The sequence below is a fragment of the Cygnus atratus genome, chromosome 11 (genome assembly GCF_013377495.2).
Source record: "Cygnus atratus isolate AKBS03 ecotype Queensland, Australia chromosome 11, CAtr_DNAZoo_HiC_assembly, whole genome shotgun sequence".
NCBI lineage: Eukaryota > Metazoa > Chordata > Aves > Anseriformes > Anatidae > Cygnus > Cygnus atratus.
In genome coordinates this window covers 20,458,695-20,480,998 of record NC_066372.1, presented here as the reverse complement: position 1 = coordinate 20,480,998, position 22,304 = coordinate 20,458,695, and the positions used below count along the sequence as shown (strand labels likewise).

Sequence of the window (22,304 nt, the reverse complement as noted above, 5' to 3'; positions counted from 1 at the left end):
CTTGTGATAACTAGAAGCTGCGAACAAGCTCCAAAACACATTCGAAGTATCTGCCAGGACAACCAGAACCATTTGGCTGGGTACCACACCGCACTGTGTGCCTAGAGCTATGCAACAGGTCCTCCACGGCTCCCTAACCATTAACACGGATGCTGAAGGAGGGAGAAAAAGAGAACAAACCTCGCACTAGCCAGAAGATAGGAAAAAGAAGAAAGAATCAGCATTGTTCTTTTTTTTCCCCCCTAACAAAAGCAACTAGGAAGCATTAGATTACTATGGAAATGGTCTTGAATTAATCTCAGCGTGTTTCCAACATCCAGCTGTAAAAATACAGGAGAGTTCCTGCACGCCATGAACAGGCTCTTTAACCCGTGACATAAATCTTCTGGGGAAGAAAGCTGCACATGAGCTACATCAGCTCTCGACACAGACTAAACTCCTGGGCTCCTAGACACTTCAGATTTGTGAAAATGAAAGATCACGAAGGGAAAAATATTCCCGTCTTTTATGAAGGCACATCCCCTCGTTTCTATCTGCAAGACTTGCACACGGAAACTATCAAGGCTGAACTATAAAAAAAAAAAAAAGAAATCAGTCTACAGAAAAGCTGCAAGAGGGAGTGAAACCACCAATTCGTGGAAGCTCAAGCGCCTCTGTGACAGGTTGTAACTCCCTGCGTTTGTCTACCGCAACCAAAACACTAAAAGGTTGAAGCCACCGTAATTCAGGAGGAAAGGGAGGCAAAAGCACAGAGGAACAGCCATAAATATGCAACGCGCTGCAGCCTTTAAGGAGGCTATTGGTTTTCACAATGAAAAACTCAGCTGTCTGCCGCCGTGGTACGTACCACGGCTTGGCAAGCAGGGCAGCACTAAAAGAATAGGTGCAAACCAACAGCAGGTACGAGTTTTATTTATATGCCTTTCATTACATGCCCAGGGAGATAGGGTTTCTTTGGTTAAGAAGCACCCAACGTTTACCCAGTATATCTGTGCTCATAAAGGACATTTCACAACTGCAGGACCAAACCTACACGTTCACCTAGCTGGCGATACACACTCATTTTAATCCACTCGGAGTGCATCAATATGACGACCGTACACTGCAAATGCCACTAACAGTCAGTCCAGGCTGGTTTTCTCTCCTTTTGTGGGCCTCCTAAGGTCAGACGCTGTATTCATGACTTTCCCCAGCTCACATATTTCCTCCCATGCTAGCAAAGTGAGCGCAATGCAAAGCTTAAGCTGCTGGGTGTTACTTACCTGAGCGTGCTGACGACGTGCTCCCTCGCTACTGACACGGCTGCGTATCTTCTAGTACAAACATTAGGACCCTAGAACCAGCCTCCCTCCGCTTCAAGCGACTTTTAACACCAGGAACCCCTCTCTTGCAGCGAGTAGGTCACCTGAAAACTCCCTGCTGTGCTTCGTTCCCAAAGGGCTTCTAGACAGGAGGTCCTGCATCCGCCACTGTCCCCCTGGATTTGGCTCACGTGCCCACTAACCGAGTGCACCACGACTGCTCAGCGCTCTCAAACTTGACTACCCGCAGATTCAGCCAGCCCGGTGACAGCAGTGCCGCTCCGTACGTGCTCACCAGTAAGTCGGAGCTCTCCTTGCAGCCCCCCGAGGCCTCCGTCTCACCCTGCAGCAGCAGCGTTACCAAGTCCTTGATGTCCATCGCTTAACGGAGACAGGAAACCCCACAGTGCCCAACGGCACAACTCACTGGGAGAGCAGAAGGGGAGACACTAACATCTGGCCTCACCGAACTGGCTGCTGGTAACAACAAGCAGGCAAAGCTGAGGAGTTTTAACATAATCACCACGTGTTAGAAGTTGTCTTATGGCTGGTCTTTTTTTTATTTATTTATTTTTATTTTTTGTCTCCCTCACCCATTGTATGGTTTTCATTTTTAGGTGGTGGGGTGGTTGGAGGTGGTGGGGTGGGTTTTTTTTTTGTTTTGTTTTGTTTTTTGAGGTGGTAGAGTATTTGTTACGCTATCATAAACGTGACATACCCTCTAAAAGCCTTGACACGCACCCTGGTGCAGGGGGCTGCCCCCAGATCTCCCCTCCATCCCCTTTCCCAATGCTCCTGCAAGAGGGCAGCAGAACAGACGGTGTGCCCAAAACGCCACTTCGGTGCCCGAACACTCAAACCCCGAGTTCTTTTGGGTGTTGTTTTAACATGGTACGTGCCAACCCCGCCGCGTCCCGCACAGCAGCGCCCCAGCACACTGGATGTGCTGCAGGAAGCCTGCCCGACACTTCCATCACGTTTCAGCCGCGTTTGATTTAAAGCAAGGCACATTTTTACCTTAATCCGTAACAAAAGTTTTATCGTTCTCAAGGGATTTTATCCACTAGGTGAGCTATATTAGTACTTCTGCTATTAAATAAGATTGCTGACAGTAGTAATCTTCATTCCAGGTCTTGGAGACTCAAAGGTTTTTTTCAGCCGCGCTCAGACTTAATTGTCCCTCGTGTATTTATCCCTGCAGATGGGAATTATTTTTACAGAGCTATGCGCTAGCATAATTTTCATGACAAGTAATTGCAGAAATCCTAGTTTAGACAATCTCTGGATACAAAACAACACGCCTCTCAAGACAAACAGCTTACACCTAAGGCTAATTATGAAGACAATTATTTGCAGCTATTTGGGAGAGGGTCATTGCCAGACAAATTTACTTTTTATTAACCGTGTTCTTATCCTTAACTAAGCCTTTCAACCGGCTGACAGAAGAGCTAATTCCAACGCAATAAACTTCAGCGGAGCCCAAGCCAGCCGCAAACACAGCTGTCCAAAGATCTGCCTGAACACAGAGTGCCCCATTATAACCTAAGCGGTAACGCAAAAAGCCTACGCTGGTAGAAAAAAAATAAAATCAAAATATAACTTCCGCAGCATTCAACAATAGTCCAAAAGATTACCTCTTCGCCTAACCAAAAAAAAAACCAAACACCACCAAAAAAACCCAAACCCACACACAATTAGGGCCAAGAAGTTTCAGCTTCTGGAAGCCACATGGGACATCAACACGCATTTATTCCTAAACCCAGTGATTTAAGTTAAAAAAATATATACTTTTTTTCTTTTCAATATGCAATTAAAACAAACAATGGTTACATAAACAATCTGACTGATTGGGGATTTACAGATTGGAGTTACTAAGCGAGGGTCTGTTCAGCTATTGTGTGTCAGCAGAACACTAGAGAATTAAGCTCTGGTTAGTTTCTAAATATCTAAAATATCTGCCTGAAGCACATGTAGCTTTTGGAAGTCGATTCTGAAGGAGAGCTGGAGAAGAATGTACCTGGAATGCAATGAATGCACTCGCACCGAGGCAAGGATAAAGAGGCGGCTTCCTCGAGCAGCTCACAGAACCTCCTCGCAGCAGGCCACGCAACAGCTTCAAGGCTTCCTTTCTTGCATTCGGTTTTGCTATTTGCTTGCAGCAGCTATTTAAGTCTGTGCTGCATCGACGGGCATTATTCCTTCATGCGTGCCAGCTAACTTCGGCATCACTTGATTAAAACAGATTATTGCCACGATTGGTGCAGGTTTTTTAAAAAAAAGCTATTTCTGTACATTACAAAACTGCACAGAGCTCTATTCTGCACGTGCCGTAAGTTATTAGCGAGCGCTGAAGAGTTAGTTGTCCACTGTAAATAATGCAAGTTTCGCTACTGAGTTAGCTCTGTATGAGACAGCACTTCAGGGTATGAAATTATACAGAGAGATGCCTAGAATAGACTTCTGTGAGCTACCGTTTTATTGTTTGGGGGTTTTCCTCCCTCATTTGCCCCATTTTCCTAGGACATAATGCAAGATACAGGCTGCATCATGACTGACTTTCATACTGACATCTGAAAAAAGTTTTCATTAGCAACCACATTAAATTTGGATAACGATTCGCAAAATATTGAACAGCAGACTGAAGCCAGTACATAACTGATTCTCCTTTCCCTTGAAAGTAACCAATTGTGCCCCCGGAGAAGGAAAATTAAAAAAACTGGAATAATCCGTTCACGGTTCTCATTAAAATAAAAAATAAAAAAGCCAAAATGGCATGTGATAAAATTAGTATCTTCTATTAGATTTTAAAGCAACCCTCCTCAGAAAGCTCCACCGTGAAAAAGGCGCTCCCGGGCTTTGTAACTGCGTCTCAGAGCAGCGGCCGGGGGCAGCAAGCTGCACCACGCAGGCAGGACCCGTGCACAGAGCTAAGGAGAGCGGCAGCTGGAAGCCCTTGCTCAGGCAGCGCCACAGCAGCACCAGCCTTGGCACCGTGCACCACAAGGCAGCATCACCTTGTTCTCACCAAAGGCACGAAAACGTTCGGTGCTTTCATCTGCAAAGATGTGAGCATACAAGGGACTGCCACAACAGTACGTCCATCAAGAACGAAAATTGGGAAAAGGAAGCTCTGGAGGAAGCAAAGACGGAAGGAAGGGAGAAGAACACGAAAATAAGAGATCAGATGAAACATCATGTATGGGAAACAGTCGGTGATTTATCTTTAAAAGATTTCCCTTTCTAAGGGGAGAAACGGAACCCAAAGGAAATAAATCTCCTGACAACAAATACTTACGAAATACACTGCCCAAATACCCTATTCCCTTCTAACACTGGTCCACCGAGGATAATAATTTATTACCACTAACAATTAGTCTTAATTGTTATGGCAGAAGTAAGCAGTGGAGCCAAAAGTTCCCACTGTGTCAATAAACTGAAAAACAAATATTCCATCGAGCAATCATACTGGCATCAATATAGTCTTTTTCTTAATTAAAAAAAAAAGCTAGTCATCCTGCACATGATTTCTTTATTTTAAAATAAGTCTCCCATTATGGTCTTCAGAGTCGTACATAGAAAGTATGTAAGGAAGCCAAAGCACACACTCTCTTTAAGCAGGCATATAGCAGTAAGTCATCAGGATGAATTAAAAGCTTGAAGAATATTGAGAAATTCTCCTTTTCCTGTTCCTCAGAGTATCAGGTGAGGTGCACCACGCCGTGAAATATCATCTCCCCAGCTCTGCAGAGGCTGCCTAGCGCAGCTGGAAGCCGAGGAAGCCTCGAGTCCGCGTATCGGTGTTCTCAAAGCACAGCTTATCGGTAAGTTCTCCTCTGCTTCGATGAGGTATTGATTTCAGACATGTTCTAGCGAAGGAGGAGAGGGCATCAACCGGGGAATGGTCCAGCACTGGACTAGGACTAGTGACACTTACTGGAGGAATGCACGGGGCTACACATCCGACCAGACCCGAGAGTCACCCAGTAAAGTCACTCTCACCCATCTTACGTCCTGCCTCAGGAAGGCATCTAGAGGGAAGCACCGTATCGGCAGGGTGCTAGCAGGAAAGCTGTGCCTGAACCACGTGTGGCCACCCAGTAACTCCAGACAAGGGAGTTTTCCAAACGCCGAAGCACCGCTGTCAGTCACAGCACAAGATGAAATACAAATCACAGGTCTGACTAGTTACAGAGCGGTTGAACGTACACTAAAAGCTAATTCAGTCCTAACTGTAGGGACGCATCTAAAAAATGAATTATTTATTGCATGCAGCAACGTGACACAGAATTCACATTTGCAGCAGATAGAGGCAGATCAATTTTGAAGTGCCAGAACACATTTATTACTGTAGAGGCGGAATCAGTTCCTGGCTACAAAACCCGTATGTCACTCGTCCAAAGGCAGGTGAAGATGCCGAACCCGGCAGCTCACCTCCTGCCTCCACAGCCTCACTGTGTCAGTACTCAGCCTAGACCCCACCGAGCCAGGTTTGGGGTCCCGGCTGAGTCCAGTTATCGAGACGTGGACGATTTTTGCAGCGGCTGCTCCCGGCGCTCCCACCACACGACTGCCAGGAATCACGGCTATTTCAGCGCGGTGGGCAGCAGCCCACCAGAGCCTGGGAAAGCCGTCTCTCTAAAAGAGGCAGGGGACAAAGGCAGAGAAAGCAGGAAGCTCCGTTTTTCATAGCCCCCACGACGACTGGTTTCTTCCCACTATGCAAAAATGCAGAGAGATGATGGAATAATAGGAGAGGAAGCAGACCTTCCTGCCTTTCTTCTGCATTCAGACGAGGATAAAGAAAAGCTTCAAGTGACACCACCAGACAGCCACAGACTGCCAAGAGGCATCCAGACTCCTCACAGAGCTGACCCCAAACCCCCAACCCAACCTCACCCCGCAGAATCCGAGGTGCTGTCCTCCTGCCTTCCGCGGTTGTCTACAACAGAAAAATGAACTTTTACTCGTGTTAACTGCATCGTGTTACCTACACGCCCAGAGACGAGCACGCGGTGCTTAAGAACCCATTAGTTAGCAATGGTTAATCCCAGGACAAAACATTCAGCAGTGAGTTAGAAAGAAGGCTAAGAATACATTCCCTATGCAATATTTTCCTGGCACACACAGCGCAGATGGGGCCTATAGGAGCACTCCCTCCAAAACCATGCCGGTGCACGTTACGGGGACGTGCTACGGATCCGTGCTCAGCAGGACAAGGGACACCCCATTTCCCTGCGCCATCAGTTGGGCACAGCGACACCTGCCCTGCTGCTTCATCCCTCGAGCACTGCATTTTTCTTAGGATCAAAATAAGACCGAACAAAACAAATCTGTTCGCACAATAACCCCTGCCCTGCCTGGAAATGAGCTGCATGATGGAATGAAGGTTTTTATAAGCCAAGTTCCAGCCACGCCTATGATCTAAAATACATTAAAACCATTGCGAGTAAACTCCAGAAACGATCCGGCATTTAACTTGGCTAACCCACGAGAACAGCCAGACTTGAAAGAGCTGCCTAAGAAAACCTTGATAGCGAACTGAAACTTCCACGGAAATCCTGAGCAAGTGGAAGCGGAGGGCGCGGGGCGGCCCCGCGGCACCGCCCGCAGACGCAGAGCTCCCTTCGCCCTCCCAGCCCCAGGCAGGGGCCAGGAGGGGGGACGCTGCTCCAGCCACCAAGCCACTGCCCCACCTCATTAGCCGCACTCGTCCAAATCCCAATCTGAACAGGAATTTGCATATATACCAGCCTTTTGTAGCTCATTAATGTCACCCGAGTGACTCTCGCGTGTCCATGAACTTGTACTCTGCCTGTCCCTTTCCACAGATACGGGTCAAAGGCAGTAAGGACAATAAGAGTTAGGATCTCATGGCAAAAGCAGCATCTTCTGGGTTTCAGCCCAGCATTTTAGTACAGTGTCTTCACCCTTCTGCCTCCTGACGCACTCACTCGATAGCACATGGCTTCCACTTCCAGGTAAAGAAATTGTAAGCATCGTATTATTTCACAACCTTGCTCAGCTTCTATATCAGAAGTAAAGAGCAGCCTTGTATCAGGAAAAAAACAATAACAAAGGCCTCAAGGAATGAAGCGGACAGTGCTTCAACTAACATTTAGCTCAAGTCCTTTACTGAGCTATGTGAATGCATGCTGGAAAACATGAAGTACATTTAAAGAAAACTTATCTAATTAACTGAACATGGGAAACAAGTTCCAACACGTCTCTGCTTCCCCTTAAAAGAGCTTGGCAACACCTCCGAGTTGTACATATGTTTAAAAACAACAGAATAGCGCAGGTTGAAGGAAACTAGGAAAATCTAGTCTGCACATACAAACCAGGTATTCTTAGAGCATTATTAAAAAAAAAAAACCAACGTAACAGTCCAGAGATCCTCAGCTTGCTATTCAAAGTTCTTCTATCACCAATGCGTCCAAGTTGTCCAAACAAGAGAGGAAGAGGTCAGGCGGGGAGTTCTGCAGGGGCTATGCTGGAGCATGGAGCTTAACCCGTTTGTTAACGACCTAGAAAATGAAGCAATCAATGGGTTGACAAAGTTGCTGACATTACGACGTGGTTGTAAGGATGAAGGCACGCTGAAGAACCACTGAAAGACCTCAGACCGAAAGCAATACAATGCACATAAAGGGAGAGCGATGCCCGCGGAGGCAGACGGCCCTCGCTCTCCATGTGAAACGATGGGCTCTGCAGTGACCTTTCCCACTCTAGAGCAAGCTTCCGGACCCAAGATAAACAGACAGACGGAAACATCAGCTCAGCAGCAGTCAAGCACACAAATCATTGCCAGAAATTATTAGAAAAAGAAACAGGACAAGCCATAAATCATTATACGCTATGCAAATCCCTGGGTCACCCAGATCGCAAAGCGCAGGTGGCTTTGGTGGGCTCACCTTAAAAAAATAAATAAATAAAAGTTTAGAAGTGACAAGGTTCACAGAAGGATGACAGAAGTCATCTGGCAAAAGCTAAGACTACTCAACCTTGAAAACAGAGAACATAGGGATGTACATGACAGCAATTTATAAAGCCACAGAGCACAAGGAGAGTGGACAGGGATCAGCTGTTCAGCCTCGTCGTCCCACCAAACAGCGAGCAGCATGAAGCTCAAACGAGAAGACTCGAGACGAGAAGGGTCTTCATGCAGCCAGCAGCAGCACAACAGAAACGCCTGTCAAAATGCTGGGAACAAAAAAGCAGCTTACAAAGGCTCGGGAGGAACCTGTACGAGCACTGGGGAAAGCTCTGCCACGGCTCGCACCGCTCGCAGCCCCCAGCAGGTTCAGAGCACTGAGCCTGGGAGAGGGGAATTAGTTCTCGTGCTCGTCCCCCTTTCGCCCTTCCCTAGACATTCACTTCTGCAAGCTGTAAGGAGACAGCATGGGGCTAGCTGTACACTCGGCCTTATATTCTTAAACTTCTGTTTATAACCCACGCCTATTTTTAGCCATTTCCAAGTGACATTGTCAAGAGCTCTCAAAAATGCTACTTCTCAACGGAACCAGTCGAGTTTTAGCAACAAAGAGGTAGAAGTGAAAATTAAGAACTGCATGAAAACCTGGGTGTACACCCCTTAGAAAAATATTATCCCAAGTACTTGCAATTCAACCCAACAATAGCTCTGGTACTTGATTAAAAAAAAATTTGAAGTCCTGCCATCAAGTGGCCTCAGCAGATCCACTGCGGAGATACTGCTAAATCAACATGGAAGCTAAGAAAAAGAACAGCTTTGTTTCTGTTCCACTGCTCAAGTTCCTACATTTTTCATTTGGTGCAATATATTTATAGGTGTACTAACAACTCCATAGATAGCCTGAGCAGAGCTGTCTCTAACAGATTTTTCAATAAGCTGAAAAAAATCTACACAAATACTTGGACTCTTTCAAAGACTCTTATTTTGCACCAGGGAAACGAGATACAACATCTGCACAAAAGTGAGATCATTTTGTCAGGGGAGTCTCAAGAAACTGTTTTCTGATACATTCATTCCTCATACTTTCTCATCCACACAACTTTTTACGGCACACTTCTGCAGCTCAGATTACGAGCTTTTACCTGAACCAAACATATTACCCCTATTGGATTTAACCTCTGCTTTTGTGTGTCTTTTTTTTTTTTTAAAAAGAAGGCTGCACCCATGCTAAATTGCCAAGCAAAACCAGGCTCACTGCTATTTCCATCCTACGTTGCATTTTGCCTGCTAGCAAGCGCTGTTTTCAGTCGAAGAGCCTGATTAAGTTCAGACCCTACTGTACAAAGGGAGCGGAGGAACATCTTGCAGAAGACTAGAAATGAGGTTAAGCAAGAGGTTTCAGCTCTGAACGATTCCCAGCTGACCGTCCCACCCTAGGTGAGGGTAAATTTCTTTGTGTGGCAAGAGAGTGGAAGCCAGCTCTGCTCACCCAGCAAGCAAGCCAAGAAGCTGTTCTGAAGATGTTCTGAAGAAGGAAACCACGTCTGCCTTGCTAAACAAACTTCACCACATCCACGCAGTCCTTGCTCTGCTGCACAGCCTCACGCGCCATCCACATCAAGTGATGGATTTAAGATGCTCCTTTTCCTTCTCCCTTAATTACCATTCTAATTCCTGTATAAATCTCTCATATATCATCTCCTACAGACATAAAGGTCACGCTTAGGCTGACCTTTGGGCTAGTTCTGTACCAGCTTTGCATTTCTTTGTTTCACTTGTGCGAGATGAGCCCCGTAATACTCACCTCCTGCTGCTGCCTGCCTTACTCACGAGCAGACGGAGGCATCTCCTTAGTCTCTGGATGCGATGCCTGTTTACAGAGGCTCTGGTATCCCTCCAGTACACGCTAAGGGACAGAAGATAACAGCAGGGACGTGGCATCCCTAATCCCAGCAGGAGAGTAAGATTAAGCAACTAGCTTAGAAATTCTTGGATCAATAAAACTGTAACAGCCACAGGAGTATCAGCGAAGGAGTAGGAACAGAAACGACGATAAAGGTCCGTATCACAGCACACGGTGAGCAACGGTATAACGGTACCTGGTTTCATTTGGTCCTGGCTGCTACCGAAAACTGTGGAAGATCTGAGCAAGTCTGGATAAGCCAGCACCTCCCATCCCATGCATCCTCAACTCTGTATATTCTCATTTTCAAAGGTTTAAACATCCTCCACTTTTTGTCTTGCCCCAAAGCCTCTAATTCACTCTGAAATAGCCACAGGTTTGGCAATGACTGTAGTTGTTTGAAACAGGTTTGATAGCACCGAGTTAAGCTACAGAAATGAACACCCTTTTGTAAACTACTTGAAGTCTTTTCTTCTCCTCACCCCCCCCATCATTTTTACTAGCAAAAGAATCTACTTTTAAAAAGAGCATTTATTTTCATGAAGGTACTATATGCAATTTTTGCATTGTAAAATAAGTTAGTTTCATTTCAAAAAGCCCAAATCCACACTCCACACGCTTACTGGTCTACACAGAGCTGGAGTAGCGACAGAGCAACGAGACAATCAGTACCTGAGCTTGACGGAGGACTCCAAAGGTGCTCGAGCACATCCCGGCAGCCACCCAAACAACACAATTTCCCTTTTATCTCCTGTTAAGACCAGGACAAACACTTCTGATTCTTGCAGGCACGTCTGTGTGTTACCCAAAGGTGAAGTTCCCACTTTCTGTGGACAGCCCGAGCTGAGGCAGCTGGACTGCAGAGCACACACAGTAAATATCGACAGCTCTCTAACATAAAACCACATCCACATTCTTCATGGAACTCATGGCTTTCTTAAGACTTTTATTTCTTTTTATGGAGGCCAATAAAGCAGAGCCTTCCTCTAGAAGGGCACCTGTAACGTCTTACATCAAAGCAGAAGTTTCTGAAGTGGAAGCACAGCAGCAAACAAACATTTCCGAGACAACTCGATGCCTGCAGGTAGCACGCCCTCCCCGTGGAGCCGAAAGGCCGAACGCCAGGATCACTGTGTAAGAGAAGAGCTGCAAGAGACCCGATCCGTTTCCCAGCCACGAATCCCCCGAACAACAGGCGAGCCCAAGGCCCCACAAGTAACCCTTTCAAAGCACTGAGTCAGAGCAAGACAGGTACAAGTGCCCCAAAACCAGCTGCTGCAGGGGACGGAGCCCGGCGGCCGCAGGGCTCAGGACCAGGGAAGCGCAGCAGGGGTCGGGGAACCTCAGAACAATCACAGCAGCACTCAGGTCTCGAGTGTTCCGAAGCTCCCGTTTGGTTTTCGCTATAATGGCACTAAAGAGAAAAACGATCAGACGTTGACTTCTGCAAGAAGAGATGACGGAAATAAAACCCGCCATGCCAAGCACATGAGCCACAGGCCTGCACTCATCTGCGTGCTCCGCACAAGCACGGGGCAGAGTCTGAACCATACGGATCATCCGCCGCCCCGCAAATACCCCCGGTATCTGAAGACAGCAACATCTACATGCTGCTTCAAGGGATGCTTTTAAATATTGCTCTTCTGTGGCTGATCCATACCCATCCTCACCAGCAGACAAGCTGTCCTCAGCCCCTCCAACACCTAGGGTGGCACTTTTCCCTTTTTTAATGGCATAAAGCTAAACGAAGTGCCTTTTTACCTGTATAAAGCTAAACGAAGTGCCTTTTTACCTGTATAAAGCTAAACGAAGTGCCTTTTTACCTGTATAAAGCTAAACGAAGTGCCTTTTTACCTGCTCATTTCTTACCACCTAAGCTTTTTAACCATGATCACTAAATACCTTTGCAACCCAAACCAACCAGAAGCCCGCTACTCTGAACGACTGGCTGTTGTACCTCTCCTCCTCACAAGTGGCAATAAATAAGAACTTTATTTGCACAGCCTAGAAATACTTCCAGGATGGCCCCTAGCGCCTGGGAGGGGTTTGTACGAGAAATGTGCTGACACCGTATTTACGTGTGTACAATAAGCAATCTGTTTTTATCGGCCATAAAGAAGTGTTACGGATTGGGAATCTGACAGCTAAACAGTGATGCACAGCTGCCAATTTTAGTCATCTGATATCTGCAGTTCCAGCACTGAAGACCAAAAACACAGAAAAAAAGATACTTAGACCAAAATACAGTTAAAAATACAATTATAGCGGCACGCGCCAAATTATAGGAATGAAAGTAACGTAATCCATGGACTCACATAACAATGAAAAGTGGATTATATTGCCTTTAATCACAGAAGCACGCAACCCCAGCAACTTATAAAAGGATTAAGCAAAAATAGCTCATAATACAGAAGAGTAAAATTCTAATTGAACGCTGAAACAGGTAGCTTATGCTTATTAGCACTGACAACGTAATCTAGCACAAACGCGTTTCCATACCGGAGATCCACTTGGCACTACCACCACCACCACCTGAAAGCCAGGCAGCCGGCCTCTCCCCTCCCCAAACTGCTCCCCTGCATTTAGGGGAGGGGTATTTCCCAACCGCACGGTTTTAAATGGCTTGTTTTCATCACCATTGTGTGGAAACGCTATTATGAATTTTCATTCAAACTCTTGGCTCACTTTTTTTTTTTTTAAAGTATAAATTGTGTCTAACAAGAAACACACCAGGAATCTCTTCAATCCCCAAAGGCACTTTCTTAAAAGGAGAGAGAACAAAGGAGAAAACCTCCCAGCATGTGCTTTCCAAACCAGCTTCTTAGGACAGTATCAAGAATGACAATACCAGAACATTAGCTTTTCTTTTTCATTCTTTGATCCATGTATAATTGAATTGATTATTGCAAACTGTGTAATGATTTCCAAAAGACTTGAGTAGAAGGCAAAGATCACAACAATCTAATAACCAATTTAAGGAGACGTAAGAAATACTGAAGGAAAGATTTAATCACTCAAGTATACTCCTTCCAATTAGAAAGAGCTTTAAATAGCTTACCTTGAGATAAATTAGAGTCTGTATGCAATTATACAGGAATAGTAATTAAGATCAGGAAAATTCACATATGTCTCTGCCTATAGTTAGGAAGGTAATCCTGAGAAGAACAGACTTTCCAGTTACCTTGTTTCATCAACAGTGATGAAAACATATTGGTTCAATTAATCCAAAACTTCGAGAGTACCAAGGAATTCAGTAACCTCACAAGTCTGGGATCTGCAAAGTACGTTTGATCTTCTCATTTTCTTCTTTTTTCCAGCAGGACAAACATTCTCAAACGGGGCAAAATGCTGAAACACTCTTGATCGTGGCAAGAATACATTACAGGAAACATCATTTTGTGATTTAAAATTTTGGCAAGCAAGAACGACTGCTATTTTTCCTCGAGGAAGCAAGACCTTTTATTTTACCTTGTGCATTTGACATACAACACGTGTTGTATGTCATTCTCCTATTTACACACGTCCACTACACCCACACGTTACCCCACGGTTCTTTACACAGGAAGACGAGAAAGTTTTAGAGACAAAAATTTGACCAAGCTTCTCTGACAAACTTCGCCTTGCCCAGCCAAGTGAGTTACTGTGCAACTCTTACATTTGATTTTAGTTTTAAAGGTCACTAGATCTAAAATCAATGCCACTCGCTAATTGATCAGAAGAGAAATGTGGAAAGATTCTACCTAAGAAAATTAAAATAATGAAAGGAATTCACCGTTCATTCTTCAAATAGCAGAGCCTTTATCACAAACCCTCTCCTAGTTACGTCTCCTTTCAACATTCAAAACCCAAAGAATGTAGAAGTGCGCTTTCTGGGGATGTACTCCTGCCTGCAAATACCTCGGAGCTGGGTGCAGCAGGTAACAGCTCTCCATTAGCCTCGTTTTTCCAAGGATCACCCACCTCACCCAGTGCCCGATAACCCAGCTGGATTAATTCTGGAAAGCCCGGTATGTGACAGCCACATCTCCGGGCAGAAGCATCATGCCCCCCATCTTCTCCTCACACCCCAGGCAGGCACGCATCCACACACCTCTTTTAATTTGTACAGACTAGAGAAAAAAATGCATTCAGGCCCCTCCACACTGAAGTCTTCAAAGTACGGAATTATGAACTAACTTTTTTCCCCCCTTACATAAACTGCCAAGCCCTCATAGCCACCAAAAAACATCTTTTCACAGAACACAGAGCTACCATCCTACAGTCCCAGCTTGCAAGTACCACTAAATATCCTGAGCAGCGAAGTGAAATTGAAAATAAACTAGTCGGCTTGACATTTACCCTTCAGCTCCCTGAGGCAGCAACAGTACTTTAAAAAAAAAAAATCATAACTTCCCTCCACTGGTTCTCGAGAAGCAGGTTTCAGAAAGAGATCAATAAAGAAGTCAGGGATGACAAGCGGACTCAAACACACTTCTAGGAGAGCTCTAACTGCAGAGGGAGAGCAGGACGGGCCTCTCCTCTCCGCCGTGCTGGCAGACAGCTCTGCAACACGTAGATGGACACAGAGCCCGGCGGCCCTGCGAGGGACGAGAGGCTTCGTATTTCAAAGCTCCCGAGATCAATAAGTTGTTGATTTTCATAGTAAAACCATGCCTTCTAGCACTGTCCATAGACCACCATCTTGCCACCTTACCACATATTAAAAAAAACTTTATCCCCTAGCTCCTGCCTCTTCTCACTCCACTCTGGTCAGCCTTGCTTATAAAGGCATCGCGCGTACCCAAACCAGCTATTGTGCACTGAAAGCTCTAGAGCCAGCTACCAATCCACTGTACTCCACTTGGCATGCCAAGATTAACAAAAGTTTAACGCTGGAATTAAATCTCAACCCTTTATCCCATTATGTGGGAAGCATAATTTGAAAGAAAAAAAATATATATCTTGGGGGCAATATACCCTGCAAGACACCCTGAAAAACAAAGAACAGAGGAGGAATTATAAGCGTTTGTCCTGACCTAGCAGACACAGACCCCAAAAAGGTGGAACACGCACAGAATATTTCTACTTCTTTACATCCTGCCAGTTCTATAAGCACCTCAAAATGAAAGCACAAGGACCTCTGGTGCAGAGAGCTGAGAGTTTCTAGAGAAAGACAAAGGGTTCCCTGGTCATACTTTATAGGTTCTGAAGTCCATACTATGTTTGGTACACTTCTGATCTGCGAATCTTCTGTCATATTAATTTTAAGGCTCCCAAAACGAAGCCCTCCTGCCGAATAACGACCCTGTGACAACCGCAGTGAAATTCTCAAACTTTCCAACACATGCGTGCAAGACAGAGCCCACACCCCCGCCTCGCCAACGCAAAGCGACTGGAAAGTTTTGCTATTTTTTTTAATTTTCTCTTTTTTTTTTTTTTTTTCCCTCGCACAGCGCGTGTCCCCCGCCACCCACCCTGCTCTCGCTCCAAGTCCCTGACGAGCCGCATCCTCTCCTCCATCCCCGGCCGGCTCCTACCGAGCCTCCGCCACCCAGCGGGGCGGCCCCCGCCAAGTTTCACGCATTTAGGGCAGAAATAACTTCGCTCCGGGGCGTTTAGGGCAGAAATAACTTTGTTTCGGGGCGTTTGGGGCACAAATAACTCCGCTCTGACACCCCGCCGGGGGCTGCCCACCACCCCACCCCCGGCTCAGGCCGCCTGTCAGCGCCCACCGGCCCCTGCCCTGAGGCTTCCCCCGGCCCGGGGCCGCTCACGGAGCCCCCCTGGAAACTTTACGGGGATCCCGGGAGCGGTGCCGGTGTCCCCCCCACACCCCGCCACCCCCTGACCAGCCGCCCCCGGGGGCTCCCGGCCGCCGCCCTCGCCCCGGTTGCCCGGCCCGGCCCGAGCCCAACCACCCCCTCCGCCCTCCACACCCGGCCCGGAGCGACTCAGGCACCGTCCCCCGTCGCCACCACCGCCACCACCGGCGACAGCGGCTCCCCGTGCGCGGGGGGCACTGCCCGGCAGGGAGCGGAGGACAGCTCCCTTCCTTCCCCGCCCCGCTCCGTCCCTCAGCCCCCGCTCAGCCGGCAGGGCCCTTCCACAGCCCCCCCGTCCCCCCGGCGGGGCAACCCGGCCGGCAGCGGCTCGCTTCGCCTCCCCCCCGGGACACAGAGCGGAGACGAAGCGGCCGCGGGGGGCTCAGCGGGGGGACGGGCGCTGCGCTCTACCTTTAGTTCCGCACTGTCCGCCATCTTGCAAGTCCGGGCGCAGGCGCAGTGAACCCCGCCGGGACACCGCCCCCCCCCCCCATCCCCCTCCCATCCCCTCCCCGCCTTGCCTCGCCGCCCCCCCGGCGGCACGCAGCGTTTGAATCGCGGCGCCATTTTGTGCCTCCCCTCCGGGGGGGCGGCCATCGCAGCAACCCACCTCGCCGCACACCGTCCACTCCTGGGTGCCCGCACTCGGTGCTGGGGTCTGTGGAAGGAGGCCGATGAGCCCCCCCCAGCCCCTCGGGCAGAGCCCAGCGTGGAAAGTTTCCCCCCCACACACACCCCGGCAGTGCAGCCTCCCCCCCCCGGTGCCGTGAGGGGCGCTGAGGGCTCCCCGGGCTCTCCTCAGAGGCGCCGGGCAGAGCCGCCCCCCCCCGGTGTGCTGGGGCTCCCGAAGCGGAGCACCGGAGGGGAGAGGTGGATACGCATTCCTGCAGTTATAAGTTGAGTAAAATTGGAATTCGCAACTCCGCTTCCTGCTACTTAATCGGCGGCTTTAAATGCCTGAGGAGTGAAACAACCCGGGGCGAGCCGGGGAGCCCTAAGCCTGGCGGCCGAGCTGCGGGCTGAGGGAGCGGGGTGCCCTGCTGGGGCTGCCCTCCGTCCCCAAGTACCTGGATCCGAAAACAGGGGACACGATCGTTTTATTTTCCTGAGCCACTGCACAGGAGGTTTGGGGAATCGATACAAGCTTCCCTGGGTTTTTCTCTTAAATCACAAAAAGCGACGAGTGCCTACTGTTTGCATCTTTTTAGGAAGGCCTAAAGAACCAGAGCAGAGCTTTAAGATCTGTAATTGACCATGTCTTATCATTTTGGGGTAGAAGCTGTACAACAGCACACCAGATAATACAGAGGGAAAAATACACACCAGAAATGCTGTCTGACAAGATGACTGCAGCAGTTGTGAAGTCAATCAGCTTCAACGCTAGCATCTGTCATGCACTTTACCTCGGTTCGGCTGCCTTCTACTTGTGGCTTACTCTGTAATTACTGATCACCATGACACTTTCTCCACTTGGCCTTCACCTTAGAGTATAGGATGAAAAAGTTTTCTGGAACACAAGGTCAATATTGTACATCCTTTTAAGTGTGCGATAGAGACCAAATTTGCTAGTTTTCCATAGCTTCTATAAAATTCATCATCATGCATTCAGAAAGCACTCACATTATCTGCATTGCCAGATATAAAAGCATTAATGTCTCCACTCTACAGATTGAAGAAAGCATGCTTGAGGCCACACAGGGAATCAGTGGTGAAGAGATTACCACTCATGATTATTACTGAATTATAATTTATATCTCCCATATGACCCGACTAGTTAGCCACAATTTAAAATTAGGCAGTTTCCACTGAGGGAAAAATGTGATAGCAGTATCAAATATCTTTCTACTAAGTAGCTTTTTGATACTATCCTGTTATTGGTAAGCATATATGCGAAGTCCTGTTTCTCTGAACAAGGGAAAACAACCTCCATCTTTTCACAAACATTTCTAAGCATTTCATCCAGAAACATTACCTAGCTTGGTCTCAAGACCAGATTGACAGAAAGTCCCGGGTACATTTTTTGACTACTCTGGTACCCCACTTTCTTCTCTAGGTCACGTGTACATCCCATTTCTGTTGCAGATGTGCCAAATATCCACCATTTTCATTGATTTCTTTTACCATTTTTGGTGTCCAGCATTGGCATATCGAATAAAACATTCAGAAAATGAGGAGCAATTAGCAAAGGCTGATAAGTGATGCTCAGATACTCTGGCTTAATACTGCATGTAATGAAGAGTTATCTTGGTGTCTAAAAGGCTGATTTGGGGAAGGGGGAGGGCGCTAGGCAAGATATCTAAAAAAAATAAAAGTCAGATGACTACCCAGTACACCCACATGTACCATAATTAGCTGATCTATTTCAGTGGTCTGACCCAGCCCAGTTTAGAATATTTCATTTCAGTTGATTGAATATGTTTAATAAACACGATCTTAATATGTTAGTTTGTGTCTAATTTAAAGAATTTGGTAAAAAGATCTACAATCATATAAAGATGAATCCTCCTTTCATTTATTTTTTTCCTGAAAGAAGCTTGCTGCACAGCAAACAGTTTTTTTCTCTGCTTCTTCACTTCCTACCAAATTCAGTGGGATGTGGACATGTGCTTAAGTGCTTTGCTAAATCATGGCATAACACTATCAAACCTGACACATGGCCATAAACCACCGTGTCCTCTTTCAAAAATCGCTTTAAATAAAACAGGCTGAGAATGTCTTCAGATACATTAAAATAAGGAAGCAAACTAAATGAGAGGGTACAGAATATCCAGTTCAAAATAGTCCTCCCTAAGTACTGTATTTTTACAAACAAAGCTAGTACAGGCCCTTTGTTCTTGAGTTAAGACTTTTGATAGTCCCTTCTTTTTTAATGCAGTATAGACTTTGGTTTGAAGAAGGAACTTAATGTGAAAAACAATCTGTGCTTCTATTTTTACACAATTATTTACAAGTAATGAAACTTTGTTCCTCTCTACTCCTGAGACTTAAATGATGGTTCCTTTGCCAAGAAAAGACTTTGTCAACAGACAGTAATTTCTAGAGATGCTCTCAGTTGTTCCAGCTGTACTGCAGTTCTGTCAGTGATAGCAACATTCAGATTTGTCACAATTCTGTCTTCATTTCAAGAGGACATGGCCCTCAAGCAGTGCAACAAGGCTGCTACCAGAGCAGGTTAAGAACACCTACAAAACAGACTTCTTCCACTTGTTAGTCACCTCTGTTTTTCTGAGCAAAAACTGCAATATTTCCTTCTTTTAACCTCATACACACAAACAAACATCTGCCAAGGGAGGAGAAGAGAGATGAAAATAAAGATCAAGGGTTTTCCTCAAACATTCAAAGTTTGGGCATTTAAAATTCTCAATTTTCAGAAGTTCATTTCCTGCTTTTTGCCAGACTGCGGTAAAGTAAATGACTGCCAAAATATACCTTCCACCCTGATATCTTCCATTTCCCTATTCTGTAACCTCCCCAAAAATGCTCCATGTCACATAACTCACCTTCTGAGAACCATGTTCGTGTGCAATAACATTTTTATACAGATATGCGGTTTTTCTACTGACATGTTGTTTTCATTAATCTGAGTCTCCAAGACTTTCCCCTTTTTCCAGTAGTCCAAACTTGCTTTCTGCTCAAAAGCAAGGGAGGGGGAGCATTTTTGGTCCTGAATATAAATGTTAAAAGTCACTTAAAGAAAGATTCTCAATGACTGTCTTTTTTGATAGAAAAAACACAATCAAGCCATTAAAAACAACCAAAACCATCTTTTATTCCTGAGATTGTTGGAAGCATAAAAAATTGTTAGATGTTTCACTGGTGAAAAAATAAAAATAAAAAGGTTGCAGAGGTACATTTTAGTGGAAATTACTTCAATATATGTGAAGAAACTGAATAACGGAGTAGCCAGTACATCAGGTTATAAAATAAGTCCATTTAATTCTTTACATGAAATACACGTGGAATTGCCCAATGTGCTATACCATAAGTTCAACAACGTAGAGTAACTGAAATTCAGCTGGTATACACATCTCCCTCTAAATGCACATCCAAGTGCAGTATCATATCATATCATACCATATAGTATCACCATCTCTCAAATTAGGCCAAAAACAAGGGCTGCTGCTTATTTAGAAAAAGAACATTCACTACATTGTTGCTGGCAGTATTATTAAAATTTACAGAGAGGGAGTTAATCACCTAAAATCCTAAATTAGAAAAAGATACTGAAGCATTTTGTTACCATTACCTATTTTATATCCTTACACTTGCTAGTATAACAATGTTATTGCAGTATGGAAAGCATATGTAAATGAGTTACTATAATCTTTAATTACATATGCAGCGTTACAGTGTGACACATACAAGCTTCATCTGCGTATTTCCTGTTTTTTCAGTTCCTAAATATCACCTTGCCTTATTACTGTACACATACGAGTGCAGTTTACAACACCAAGCACCTGTAGCCTGCCTTGGCCATGATACAAAACTCTTTTCACATTGCAATTTTTCTTTAATCTTTCAAAATTTTAATTGTGCTCGCTGCTATTTGAATGCCCTGTATATTGTGTTCCCTGCCTGGAATTACGGATGCCAAGTCCAGCCCGGCTCCCTGTGTGCTTTGCTGCCATACAAAGTGTTGCAGCTGCAGGACAATAGTAATAGGCACAACAATTAGCCCATTCTCTACAACTATTTGCTTAGCCCTTTCCGCCCTAATATCAGCGGGTGATATGTGCTTGCTCATAGCCCTGCTGATGTCCTTAAGGCCCGTCCTTCGTAATTAACCTATTCTATATTTGGATTGTGTCAAAGGAAGCATCGGTGATGTCAAGTGGAGACCACGGTTTTCGGCGAGGCCGAAGAGAAGGAGGTCTCCTCGCGGGGCCCCCTGGGGACCAGCCCCGCCGCACCACGCAGCCCACGGATCCCAGCGGTGGTTTGTTGCTGTCTGGGGCATTTGGGGCTTTACACCTTCATAAAGCAAGGTGCGGGGGGGAAAAAGGGTTCAGGAGCCAAGGGTTCACAAGAAAAGGCATTCATGCAGCCCCGTTGGATTTTGTGCAGGATGACAGTAGTCCCAACAGCAAAACGTGTTTACACGAGGTGATTTTAAGCCATATGAGAACTGTGGTCTGTACTGAGAGGAGGCACAGGAGTTACAGACAGTCCTAGCTAAGAAGGTGACAGCATCCTACTGGCCTTCCAACATTAACTTACCAACAGTTAACTTCTGTAGCTTTTATCCAAGGAAAACTGCCCCTGTGGAGTGGATCTATTTCTGTACATACATTTGCTCACTTTTCTCTGGTCTTTTATTTGAATTTGCGTCTCTTTCTTTCTTTCTTTCCTTTATTCTTCTTTCCATGAAAGCTTGAAGAAATGGTCATTCCTGAGATACTCATCTACACTTCGAAAAGCATTTCCTTTGGCTGAGCTGAATTCAGATTTTGTCAACAAAATTCCACTTCACTGAGTCACAATTGTGATTTTTTCCCCATTAGCACCCATTTTCATAACACGTAGGCACAGTACAAGAAGAAAGAGTAAAGCAACTGCAGCAGGCCGTAACCGATTCAGAGTGAGCCGTGAAGTGTGCAGTGCTGTACCAAAGCCAAGCACCACCTCGAGTGTCAGATTGTTCAGGAGCTCGAAATTGGCCAAGAACAATTCAAACACAATGACAGAAAACTACAGAAAGTTACATCTACTTCCAGGATATCTTCAGAGAGGTGAGGCAGGTTTATAATTAAGCCGCACGGACTTATGACACGGACAAAAATACAAGTTTTAACTGTGACAAACTCTTTCATTCCAATTAAAAGTGTTTTTACATGAGACTGCAAGGCCCCAGTGCTCAAAAAGTTACTTTCTACTGATACTGAATAATTCCTAACAAGCAAAGTTCTGTGACAAAGAAAAAATAAAAAATAAAAAGAAATAAATCAAGGTGCTAAATTTTCTGTAACATTGAGAGTAAGTGCCTGTTATGATGCTACACGTTACTCCCCCTCATACAGACAGCCTAGGAGTAGATTTTGCTTCTGCTCCTCAGTTCTTCAGCTCTCGTGTTGCCTAATGTGGCTCGGAGTAGGGCAGATGAAACGCTGAGCGAGACGTCAGCAGGTAGCCTCCACCCACTGCATGGAGATGGTATCACACACAAAGCACTCCCATCTTTATTTATTTATTTTTTTTTAACCTAATCTCTATTTTTAAAGAATCCCTTTAGTCCTGGGAACACTGTAAATAAAGCTGGGTTCCAGTAGCAAGTAGAGTTCATTTCAGATGGCTCTTCTGAAAACAACAGAGCTAATTATACTATGGTAATTACCTGAAAATTATATGTATGCTGTTTTTCCACCAGTCGA

At 45.8% G+C, this 22,304-nt stretch overlaps 1 protein-coding gene across 2 annotated transcripts in view; it reads right to left on the bottom strand.

Annotated features, from left to right (window-relative positions):
* The window catches only part of PIAS1 (protein inhibitor of activated STAT 1), a 56,153-nt gene extending 39,744 nt beyond the window's left edge, over positions 1 to 16,409 (bottom strand). For both annotated transcript variants that reach the window (XM_035569411.2, XM_035569414.2), the window contains exon 1: positions 16,348 to 16,409. In XM_035569411.2, coding sequence (XP_035425304.1) covers positions 16,348 to 16,371 — 24 coding nt within the window. In that variant the 5' untranslated portion in view covers positions 16,372 to 16,409. The remainder of the gene's footprint in view (positions 1 to 16,347) is intronic.
* Positions 16,410 to 22,304: the final 5,895 nt, after the last annotated feature.